The 13,382-nt window shown below is 36.9% G+C and overlaps 1 protein-coding gene across 1 annotated transcript in view; it reads right to left on the bottom strand.

Moving 5' to 3' along the window:
* The window catches only part of dock2 (dedicator of cytokinesis 2), a 104,742-nt gene that overhangs the window by 56,983 nt on the left and 34,377 nt on the right, over nucleotides 1-13,382 (bottom strand). The window contains 2 exon segments of the mRNA XM_032555129.1: nucleotides 355-450; nucleotides 6,230-6,372. Of these exon segments, the coding sequence (XP_032411020.1) occupies nucleotides 355-450; nucleotides 6,230-6,372 (239 nt within the window).

The raw sequence follows: 13,382 nt of genomic DNA, 5'->3' as shown, positions 1-13,382 counted from the left end.
AAGCCATCCTTTATTAATATATGTAGAGCCAATTTATAATTAATAATCTACACCATTCCATTAATATCAGTATTCCATACTTTTCTGGTCTAAAATATCTAGAGTACTGACTTTATTTGTTAAACTATTACAACAAAGTTTATAATAAAGTCATGAAAGATAGTGCAGGCTTTTAACATAAAACCGATGGATGAACAGATGGACAGACGACAAATTTAGACAATGGATATGGAGAAATATAAAGATTTTTTTCACTCTTTGTTTTTCTTTAATGAAATTTCACTGTTTCCAGTTTCTTCCAGACTGTGTAGGAACCTTGTATCTCGGTAGAAAAGGATGATGGTATGTACTTACAATCAGGGCGTGTTCTCGGCCCATCGTGATCACGGTTTGGTTGATTATCCGCAGCAGAGACACCACTATGTCCTGGATATGTTTAAACGTTTCTCCCTGATGGAAACAGATAATAAAACAAAAAAGGGGGCAAAAAAAGAATAAGGTCAGGAAAATACAGAGGACAATAAACCAAAGTGAACAAAAAACAAAAAAACACACAGAGTGTTAATATTGTAGTGAACACTAAAAAACAATGAGTGACTATAACTCTAAAAACATTAAACTTGTCAACTTTTCAAATTATATTTCATTCAACACTCTATCAGACCAGGGCTCCTGATAAATAAGCCACTGATAAATAAGGACTGACTCTATAAATAACTTTCTCATTCACATCGTAGAACTTTATCCAGTAAGATGATAAGTCAGTGTGAGTTTCCAGAGAACGCAACAAGGATCCCAGAATCAAATGCACAAAGTACATAAAATGTGTGGGGGACATTTTCCAAAAATCTCAATAATATCTGTCAGAGCTATATGAAAAATCCTCATGACGGCTGCATAGATGCATTCTGCATACCAAGTATGGCAGTGTTGTTGTGAGCCGTCTTCAACCTGTTGTCAGCAGTAGATTCAGCATATTTGTCAGATCAGAGCGACATATGAGGATCACCAAGTCATGCACCGCCAAACGTATGCAGCTGCTCTTTTTGCTCTTCATGTCAGTCTCAATTCATGATCCCATCTTTCCAGTTCTCTTGTAGTCAATAAACCTAAGAGACTCCCTCTCAGGTTGGGAGGGTCAACTTCACCTCTCTCCATTTTGTGCTGACACTTTTTAACTGTCAGACCTAATAAACATATGTAGATGAAGTACTGAGAGAGTTTGCAGAATTTCACTTTAAATTTAGTCTCCACTGCTGGAGCCAATGTACTTGTTAATCCTCAGAGTTTAAAATTGGTTGATGTATGCTCCCATTTTCCCTCTGTGGTTTCCACTAAGTTAGAACCTTAATGCTACTCTGCAGGCTTTATTCATGTAGTTGTTTGAATCTCAAATAAAACAATTAAGAAGATGATGTTTTTTTATTATTATTTGGAACATAAAAGTAATTTTGCTTTCAAATTAGCTTTAACAGAACATTTACATCAATATGAAGGTAGGAACAGCAAAAGACTTTAGAATTTCACGCATGTGGATTTTCTGCACAGTGAGTTTCCTTCTCACTGTATTTTTAATCCATTTGAACCGACTTTCCTGTTACATTTCTTTAACTTCCTCTGCTCAGAGGGAAACATTTTCAATGAGAAAACTTAGCCATGCATTTCTATCTTTCTGATGAGATAACTTATTTATAGTAAGAGGGTGCCTGTCGGTTTAAGTAAATACAATACAAGCTAAAATATAAGTTTGAATGAACATAAAATAATCTTTAGAAATATCAAATGTTATTTAAGTGCATTTCTTAAATATGCAGTGTACACCTTCAAAATTTGTTTTAGTAAATACTACTACTGAACTATTTTTATTATTGTAAAATGACAGATTGTTTGTGACACTTTATTTAAAGGACACTACATTATGTTGCCGCTGCCATGTATGGTGAATTCGGGGTGTTGTGCAGATTTAGTTTTCTTGTGGGGACTAGACTTCTTATGGTCTTTCATTCAACGATGTTTTTTTTCATTGCCACGGTTCGGTTACATAACTTGTAGATCTGTGGGAATATTCAGCTTTTCTTGGTAGTTTTGGGCTTTTTGGCTTCTTCTGAGGTTGTTGTTCTCTCTGCCTGGTCTATCAGGTTCCTGTGTCTTGATAGATTTGCAATGTGTCATACTAGTTCCTTTGAAATATATATTAATAGTCTCTCTGTGAGATGTTCAAAACCTTTGATGTTGTTTTGCAATCTAAGCTTTAAGTATCTCTGCAATTTTATCACCATCTTGCAGGTCTGTTGCCCAGTCATGATGTGGTTCGTTCACAAACGTTCTTTAAGAAACTCTGAGATGTTCACTGTACAGCTGTATTTGTGCCCAGATTCAGTTAAACGTAGGTGGACTCTATTTAGTAATTAGGTTACTTCTTTGGGCTATTGGTTGTCTGGATTGTATTTATAGTCATTGGAGTAAAGGTGGCTGTAACTGTGGGGCAAAATTTCAGATCTTGTAAAGTACGCATATAAAAAAAATATTCTAATTTCTCTTAGAAATGTTTTCTTAATTTGATATATGGAATTAATATGCTGCTTGAGTAATAATATTTAAAGGAGATTTTGAACTTGAAGTAATATCCTAAGACAATGAAACACATCAGTGAAAACAAAAATGTATCTTCTATATGCAAATATAGTTCAGTTCAGCCACTCCTGAAGGGATTTGTGCAGCTGTATTTGTGAATACCTTTAAGGATAACTTGACCGTAAGACTTGTTTTATTATTCATAGACTCCACAAACAAAATTTGCCCTCAGGCATCCTTTCTTTTCCATTCAGTTTATATTAGTTGAAGACCTAGATATTTTTATATTTTTTATATTGACACTATAGGTGCATTAATCCTTGCATGCATTGGCCAATAACACATGAAAAATTTGGATCCAGAAATAAGAGACATAGACAAAAAGCATCTGTTTACTTTTCTGTAATATATTTGTACGTGTGCCAGAATGTCGGAAGAATATTTGAAGTGCCTGCCGAGAATTAGATAGATATGATTAAACTACGTTAAAAGAACTGACTCACTGCCCAGGGGCATGGGCAAGATAAACAACTGCGTGCACACACATGTTCGGAAGAGCTGAGGAGCAGCTGTTAAGTCTAAATAAATCAGTAAATCTTTCTGGCTCACTGTAGGTATTCTGGCTTATTGGAAAGACTTTCTCTACCATCAGCCAGAGAGCTGGAAGACCACTGAGAGATAAAATGCTTCTTATCATTTTTAAATCTGTTGGCCCCACAAGCAACATAGAGAAAACAACAACAACAACAACAAAATTCAATTATTACACTAAATCCTGGAATTAGTCATGTTTGGATTGAGTAAATGACACACATTTATGAAACAATACACATGCACTTAATTTGGATAAAGGTTTCTGAGATGCCAAATCCCACAGTGCCTTGGTAAAATGCAAAATAAGCCATGTGTTTATCATAAACATAATTCATATTGATCAAAAATAATTCAGTATTTTGTTTGGCTTTTTAAAATTGTTTATTTTCCTTAGTATGCACGGACATTCAACGCTTATATAGATATTGGTAATTTAATGAGGAATGTAACTGGATTTGTGTAAATCCATACTTTTACCATTAAGTATAAAGTATTTTCCAGACTATAGAGCGCACCTCACTACAAGTCGCCCCCACAAAGTTTTGTTGTTTTTTTTAAAACTGGAAACGTACATATAAAAGCCGCACCGGCTATAAGCCGCTGATATCTCCGCCACTCTCGGTTTTCCACAAGGATACATCTGAATACATCTGCTATTAAGGACGCAGCCCTGCGTCTCCAGTGCCGAACCTTGGATTCGTCACACCGAGCTTACGTTCAGAGGCTATCGATCTGTACTGCCAGATCGATAGCCTTCAACTTAAAAGCTGCATCATATGAACTTCTTCCTGTTGTTTTCTTGATGAGGGGGTATGAGTTTGAAAACATTTCTCCGCCGTGCCTGCTGCTAGCATGTGCTTGTTCTAAATGAAACTTAGCACTTCCTTTTTCTTCTTTTGTTTTTTATTGGCGGGTGAAGCATAACTTAAGGTGCATTTTCCGCCACCTCCCAGACTGGAGTGTGGTCATCAATGATCTCAGAGGAAATTTAATAATACACACCTCAGTGGTATGCACGAATGTGCAAATTCCCATCCATACACACTCATGAATGTCAGTAATACTGACCACTGAAAGTGTTTTATATCACAGCACATCCACCCTCTTGCACTACACAAATATACACTAATAACATAAATGCATATTGATGTATTTATACATCAATATGCAAGTATGTAGGCAACTTGGGGATAAGTGTCATCGATATGTGAAAGGAGGAACTGGAATTGAACCTACAACCTTCCGATTGCAAGACACTCCCAAAATTCCTGCAGGTTCTCTTTGGTGGCTTAATAGAGCTTAGAGGCCAACAGTAAGAAGATCGACCAAATATTCTCCAAAATTACCAAAAGCTTGCATCAAAAAATGAAGCTACTCCAAAACATATATTTTACAAAATACCTTGCTACTATTCTGAAAAAGCTGCTCAAACTCAACTCTACTGCTGTTCTTATCCACTCTCCAAGCAACAGGAGTTATTCTTTAACAAGACAATTGTTTTTAGGTTTGTGGTAAAAGAAAAACAGAAAGCTCTGCTAAGCCATGTTTGTTTTTCTCTGTCAGTTTCCTTTGTTTTTTTTGTTTTTTTTGCTACACACATGGCTAGCAATCAGCATACCCAAGCAAAAGTGACAAAGTCGCTTAAAAATTTGAGGCAAACACTAGAAGACACAAGCATCTGTCTTTCAAATAATTTTTTGCTTGTTTTTGTTTTTCTCTCTGAATATCTATGTGGTTTGAGGACATTTGCAGTGTGACAATTTAATCAGGTACCACCCAGAGTGAGAAACAATGAACAGTGAAAAACAAAGAAAATGAGAGGCAATCTCTCTGCTTGTGTTTATTCTCACATTTCTACCTGTTTTTTCCAACCCACGGTTTTTATTCCAAACTCTGTTCACTACCAGCATGTGAATAGATCGAATAAAATATTGCCTCTATTTAGACAGACAAGACAAATGGACAGACATTCTTACTGACTTGTCACCAGCAGGCCGTTTTCATCTTCACTTTACAACTTTGCACCTCTTTCTTGTACATTCCTGCATTTTTGCTTTATATAGTCACATCCCAGATATCATCATCAACTGCCCTTATTTATGCATCTCATCAAATTAACTCCACTCCAGTTCATTTATTACGTTTGCTCTCTTCTCTCAATGCGTCTCTTCTCTTGACTCATGCTTCATTAGCGCATTCGAATAAATAGAGCCAAAAAAAACATATCTTCACTTCAAAGTCTAGGCAGGCTGTCAGCCATTTGCACAGGCAATTAAAGAGCCCTCATCGAGATGCTGGTGATGTATTTGTTTTGCCTGGAAATCTGCCTGTATGTTTATTTGAAGGTGTTCAGTTCAAGAGCTGACTTTGATTTGTCTAAAAATATCACATGCAAACATGTGCAAGACCAAGTGATTTAATTGGTCAAGGCCAGCTGAAGTCTCCTTCCTGAACAACTAGTTGGGGAAAAAAAAAAGACAAAACTGGCACAAAGAATTTACATGTGAAAGTGAAATCGATCTACTGGTAAAAAGGATGATGTGACAAATATCACAGAAACATCCAAATGGAAGATAACATTTGCTAATATCTGAAATTAAGGTTAAATCAGGCACACAAAGACACAATTTGATCCTCAGCTATGTTCACTGATCTGCCTTTACTGTCAGCAGATACAGGAGCTTTAATAACTGTGGCTGACAGCACACTTTTTTAATCTTATTTCTCATCTATTATTAAATTTAGGTCAGGACCACATACACTTTGGCTTTATTGCTGGTTGCTGTTGTGTAACCTGAGCACATCTCAAGTGACCATTTAGGATGTTGGACTCACTGACAACTAAAGAAAAAGCAGGAGAAACTTTTGTTTTATCCAAATGGTTTCTCCAGAGACTCGTAGTAAAAGCAACAGGACCAAACGCTTCCTGGCTCAGAGAATTTATCTCTGCAGTTTAGCCGTATCTGTACTCCCCTGTATTTTCAAATAGCTTTATGTTCGGAGCTACCTAGTCTGCTATGGATGTCCGTTTCACAAACAAATTGTCCATTGTGTAACTTACGGCATTCTTTCTGCTAAGGACTTCCAGAATATTGTTGAGAAGCTCCAAACTGTTTCTCCTCTCGTCATGAGGACCATCAGCCATGCTGGCCAGTGCACCACTCAGCTCCCGCAGCATCATGGGTAACAACACGTCACGGCATTCTGTGAGAACACAAGCACAAATGTTCAACGATGATTTTGCAATAAGCAAACAACATATAAAACACAAGTTCTCTAACTAGAGACAGATGGCAAAGGAGAATATTTGAAGGCAGAAACACAAGGTTGCATCTAAACTGATTTCTCTCAGGAAAACTTTTCAAATACACAAAGCCATCATTTACATTCATTGCTGCTGCACCTGCAGAGAAAGGTGAAACCGTATTGCCATGAATAATGATGCCACTGGACTCTGAAGAGGAACATCAAATCTACCTCCAGACTCCACAATGGAGCTGTATCAATCAAAAGTATTAATGGTTCAATTCATGTCACAGTGGACATGAATTGCTCCTTTGTCAAATCCAAAGTCAAGACATTAATCTCAATTGTCTAACAGTGTTTTCTTTCTTTGTCTCTTGGATTAATATTAGTTTTCACTCCTTCAGAGCAGAGGCACCGCTTTGTTATTGTACTCCTTGTTTTACTGGTTTTACAGTTTAGAAAAGTAGAAACAAGAGACAGAGTAAAACAATGATTCAATGATTTTCATTGGAAGAACTATGTCGGCTTTTTTTTTACAATTTCAGTGTGAGAAGGTATTGTCCATCATTAGAGAACATATAATTAGTAATATAACAAAAACATATTTTGAAAAATAGTAGAATATTGCAAAATCCCAAATGGGTCCACAGTAGGTCTTTGCACATTTAATATATAATAAAACAATTGAGTAAGATATGGCTATTATTATTATTATTATTGTGTTATAAATTAAATGACATAATTTACACCCCATACTGTCATGTTTCTGAAATTCTACTTGCTAACAAAATGTATGGCTGCTTGGTCAATTTTTTTGTTAAAAAAATCTGAGACAGATATCTGTTTCATTTGTTTTACTTACTTTAAACTGTAAATTTCTCAGAAAACAAAATACAGTTTAAAGATTTTGACATAGAAAATGACATCTCTATGTCATTCTCTATGTCAAATTGTGAAAAGGTTTGATACCTTTTCACAATTTAGCTGATGTATTGATAGAACAGGTAATTTGTAAACATGTGAAATTGGCCATTTACATCACATTAACAAAATTATAAACACCCAATATACAGTACATGCAATCATCATTGAAAAATGAACAATATGAAGACAGAATATAATAACATCGTCTGAAACTGGTGAATTTAGTGTAGAATGCGCTTCAATAATAGAGAAATAAAGTAATAGTTAAACTATCTTTTCATGTGGTAAAGTGTCTAGATTTGATGGTAATAACGGTAAAAACAGATGCTACAGTTTTTGTTTAACAAATTAAATTTGGTACACAGGGATGTCTTTGCTGTTTATTTTTAAGAGAGAAGCAATACCTTCTAGCTCATCTTTATAATAAAGATGTTTCTCAAAGGATGTTTACTTAGTTGTGCTGGATTTGTTTCTTTTTTATTGCAAAGGGATATAAACACAACAGGCATATGGGTTTGACACAAAAAAATTGTGAGGCAGTTTTTGGTTCTTCATCTTGACTTTTACAATATGTTTCCCTGTGATCGTGTGAAAACGATTGATATTTAGTCCAGACAGCCATATATATTTCTCCTTGGCTTGTTCATTGGTCTTGGCACAATTCACGTTATTTTTCCGTAATGTTTCCATAATTACCTCCACAAGAACTGTATGGTACTGCATGAGTGTTTGATTTATTTTTGCATTTAATTTCAATGTGTTCAGCTTGCTCACCAGTGAACCAGAATAAACTGGTTTCCTAAGATCAGCATCAAGACCCTCATTAAGGTTTCCTTGTACTTCAGTCTCATTCTTGTAGTTTTGTTCAACTGCAGCTTTGGATTTAGGTTTCCCTTTTGGGCTTAGAAATTACTTTTCTATACATTTTTGAAACTTGTTCCATGATTTGTTTTAATTTACACATGCAACTATTATCCACAGCTGTGCCATAGATTTCAGATTTTGATCTTTTCCGCCTTTGTTTGTTAGAGATTCTTTTTTTTTTCAAATAAAAAATAAACAACAATCAGAGCAATGATTGTCTTCCAGATGAGAGTTGCAGTCGAATGAACAAATGCATAAAAGGATGGATTAAAAGTTCACAAAGTAACTTTATCAGTATTAACGCCTTAAAACTGAAGTATCATCATCAAAAAAGCATGTGTTTTCAGCTCAGGCGTCACTTATGTTTAACAAGTTTAAAGTCTGAATTATGTTGAAAACATACTGCAAAAACTTTGAGCTAATAGTCTCCCAAATGGTTTGAAAAAAGCTGTCCCATTTCCATTAAGAGCTGCCTTCATGTACTACCAGCTCATAGCAAACAAGAACTGCAGAGCCTGTTGCCAGTAGAAATGAATGTAATGCTCCTTTAACAAGGCTATCCTTTCAATATTTTTTGAAGTCAGCAGAACTAAAGCCCATTACCAGCGAGTGTGAACATAATCTGTCAGCAGAAAATATTTATTATCTGTTTACAAGTAGAAACGACATATATTCCCAATGTGTTTATTAATAACTGATCCTTCTCGCAGCCCTGATCCCTCCCTTGCATGTCTTCCTTCTCCATCTTTCTGCTACTTCACATCATCCACCTCATGCCTCTTTCTGCAGCCTTAGGTAGACAGAGACCATTAAAAGCTCATTTGGGCTCATGCTCATTAGGCCCTTTATTAACTGAGCCAAGCCTTCATGCCTGCTGCTGGACCCTCAACACAAACTAATCTCAAAAACACAAAGTCATAAAAGCGAATCACTAAGGGATCAGAAAATGGATGACTGACTGAAGACCTCCAAGACCTCCGATAGAACACTTTTAAATAAGTCGATCAGAGACATTTTTCAATTTAGACTGAAAACATGTATATAAAATCAATATTATATATATCCATCCATCCATTTTCTGTACACCCTTGTCCCTTAGAGGGATTGGGAGGGGTGCTGGTGCCTATCTCCAGCTAACATTTCAGGCAAGAGGCAGGGTACACCCTGGACAGGTCTGTCGCAGGGCAGCACAGAGACAGACAGGACAAACAACCATGCACACACACACACACTCACACCTAGGGAGAATTTAGAGAGACCAATTAACCTGACAGTCATGTTTTTGGACTGTGGGAGGAAGCCATGCATTGCACAGGGAGAACATGCAAACTCCAGGCAGAAAGACCCCGGGCCAGGAATCAAACCCAGGACCTTCTTGCTGCAAGGCAAAAGCTCTCTACCAACTGCGCCACTATGCAGCCCTATTATTATATAGATATAGATCTATATTTATAGATAGATAGATAGATAGATAGATAGATAGATAGATAGATAGATAGATAGATAGATAGATAGATAGATAGATAGATAGATAGATAGATAGATAGATAGATAGATAGATAGATAGATAGATAAAAGATGAACATTTCCATATTCAATTAAAACATTTGAAAAATATTGTGTCTGTTTCAGCAAGATTGACAACTTGAACCATTACTGATTTCTATATGTAAAGGTGTTTCTCCTGGATGGGTAATTGTTGACAGCAGCTAATGCCTTAGATGCTACCAGCTGAGTATTTACCTAGAAACCCTGCTAAATCTGGTTAATCCACCACAGCAGAAATTCATCTTTTGCCCTTCCAGATAGAACACAGTGGGTTGTGCTCCATGCCACTGTTGTTTTGAGCTTAAGTATTAATCCATCAGGCCTTCAAAGGACTCTGACTCTGAATCTACAGACGTGCACACTTTGTTCCACGGCAAGCGTACACCTGGCTTCACCTGTTTCAGTTACACTGACGTAACAATCAAACCCAGTTGTTACTTTTGGGGTGTTGTGATTAGAAGAGTGTGTGTATGAAGACTGCAAACCGGGACCTCTAAATTTATACATTTTGTTCTTCAGCAGTTTCAACTTGGCAAAAATTATTTGTAACAACTCATTTTGGGTCAACATTGTACAGGACATTTACATTCTGGAGAAGTTATCGTTTTCTGTTCAAGGTCGAAGGGAATCATTCTTCAGGATCTGGTCTAAATGGACAAACTGTGTAAAATCAGTCCATCCCTGTGGACTAAATATGTCTATCACATGCAAATACTGTTGTGCTGTGTATCGTACCCAGGATTATGGCAAAGTTATGCTCTTGATTGTGTTTTTCCCCTAACATAAGAAAAATCAGACCAGACCCACCCTTATCCCCCACTCACTCTTCTGCTATGGATGTTTGGTTACTATACAAAAACCCTGGATTGGCTTATGTTATTCCTTCTCATACTCCCATTGTGGTGGAAGCTGGATTGTACAAAGTAATTGTAACTTGCCTTTCCAAATAAAAGATTAATTAAAAAAAGGGAAAAAGGATATGAAAAAGGTTAAACATTCCATAGACACTGATAGAAAGAATCTATACTGTCCATTTATTTATTTTACCCAGCTAACTTATTCATTTCTACAATTGCAAAACTGCTGGTTTTGTCTATGTCTCATGCAGAACCGAGACACAGAAAATGCTTCATTTCTATACATGATATTTTTCTCTGCTGTGACTGGGTGAGGAAATGGTCCCACCCTCAAGGTGCAACAAATGAACATGCACACCATTTAATACTTCAGAGCCTCAAATTCTGACATCAATCCTTCCATTTTCTATTCCTGCTCAAGTCTTAAAGGGTCACAGGCTAGTCAGTGCAAATCTGCAGCAGGCAATGATGAAGACTCAGAGATCACTCTGGACAGGATGCTAGTCCATCACAGTGTGGCACAGACACACAAGATGAAAAATATGAACACACACAAAGCAGAGCTGTTTTGTGCAGTCAGTTCAACCCAACAATGAGTTTTTTGAGTTGTAGTTTTTGAACTGGAATACCACACAAAATATATGCACTTTACAGAGGAAACATCCAAACTCCACCAATAAAGACCTTGGAACAAATCTAAACATATGGACCTTCTTATTGCAAGGCACCAGTGCTAACAACTAGAATGCACTGAAACCCAGTTAAGCGGTGCACATTCTAATATCTACCTATTTTCTATACCAGATCAAATCCTGAATGGTTTCATAAGGTTTCTCAAAAGGTGGGATACATTCTGGACAGGTTGCTAGTCTATCACATATTTGTCTATATTTATAAACTTTTAAAGAAAGCGTTGTGCTCTGTCTCTAACTGAAGTGAACGTTAGCTAATTCGCAAATGTATGCACTTTAAAACATTCCAGCATTTCTATGTTCCTCTTGCCTGCGTGATTTACTTACATGTTGCAGGTCATTGCCTGTGGTGCAACAGCGTAATAAATCAATTCAGCCATGCTGTGGAAGAAAGCTTTGCCAACCTGCTCTGACAGATAAATGGAAATCAGGATCTTGCCTCAAACACTGGAATGAATTTTACTCGTTTCTGGCTTTCAATAAATTGTATGGGTGTGTTTGCGGCAACACACCGGTGTGTATCTGCACAGGCCACTGCACAATTAAGGGCATACACACAGGTGCGGATATGCAGGACAAAGCGCACATCAACAGAACCTTGTGGACTCATTTACATTCAAATCAAAATGTCTATTTTTTCAACCTTAAGCCCAGATGGTGATTATTAATTCCAGCGTATTGTGCCTGGTCTGAATCATTCTGTCTGCGTCTGATTTGGTGCTTTGTTGCGATTTGATGTGTAAGCGCTTGGATGTGTTTCTTGATGTGTGAATGTGTGGTTATGTGTTTGGGTTACCAAGTTTGAAATGGCAGACAGTCGCCGGTGTTGGCTTGTCGCCACACACAGAGAGGAGCTTTGATGGCTCAGGAGCCAGCTCATTCCTTCTCGCTTCCATTTTCTTTCACCTTTTTTGCTGCCAAACACAATAATCTATAGCACGCAATAATGAGATGCAATCTCAGTTTCTAAGAGGTATGTAAATCAGACTTTCCCTCCTCTGTCTCTCCATCCCTGTCTCATCCCTCCTTTGGCTGTAGTTCTCTGCTGTCGGAAAGATAGAGTGATAGGAAAGATGATAATGAGGAGGTTCAGAGGCACAACGACAAGTAAATCTTCTGAGTTGAAAGGGGGATGGGACCATGCCAAATGTCGTCTCGCTCTGCAATGACTAAATGTCTCTTTCATGTCACTGTGGGTGTTTCCTATCATCTATTCTCCCTCCATTTTTCATTTGTATTCCTCCCTCCTATCCTGCTTTTTTTCCCCTTGCACCGTCTTAAGGTGCCGCTTTGCATTTGAAGTCACACATTTCATCTGTTTGTAGACTTTGCTGACACTGACATGCACTATTTGTCAAAGAAAGAAAAGATGACTTAGAATGTTAACAGAGGACATTATATTGTTTTGTGAAGGAACTGCCTAAAACTGTAAACAAGTCAATGATGTTAATACAAACTGGCAATGATGCTTTAAAGAACATTTTTTACTGTATTTCCTGCTATGATGTTGATAAGACTAGGCAGACCAAACGCTGACAGCAGAATCATATTCAATAGTGACTTCAAAGGATGCTTTCTTGAATTAAACAGCTGTTCGTTTGGATGGTTTGATTTACTGTCATGTTTTTCACATTATGCTGTTGTAAAGTTAGTGACAGAAAGGAGTGTGGTACAGTAAACAAGAAGGCTCATTGCTTATTTTTTCATTTGTTTGTTTTACTATTCGTTTAGTCATTCATACAGTACCTTGCAAAAAAAATCATCACTGCCATGAAATCTCTTCACAGTTTGTCACTTGAGGACAACAAACTTTCATAAATTATTGTAATGCAATGAGAAGGCAAGCAAAAAAAATTACAATTTGCAAGTCCAAACCTGCTAACTGTAAGAAAAGTGTTGAAAGTATGAATTCATGCATCTTCAGTCACCTTGACTCAGTACTTTTTACAACCACTGTAAGCTGAAACAAAGGCTACAAGTATTTTAGGGACATTATAACTGCACCATCTTTCAATTTCAGGACAATTATTCGCTTTTTTTTGCGTATTTACTTTTGCAAAATATCTCCAAACTAGTCAGCTTA

The sequence above is a fragment of the Xiphophorus hellerii genome, chromosome 23, assembly GCF_003331165.1.
Source record: "Xiphophorus hellerii strain 12219 chromosome 23, Xiphophorus_hellerii-4.1, whole genome shotgun sequence".
NCBI lineage: Eukaryota > Metazoa > Chordata > Actinopteri > Cyprinodontiformes > Poeciliidae > Xiphophorus > Xiphophorus hellerii.
Note: the sequence above shows the minus strand (reverse complement) of the source record. Positions and strands in the feature narration are given on the sequence as shown.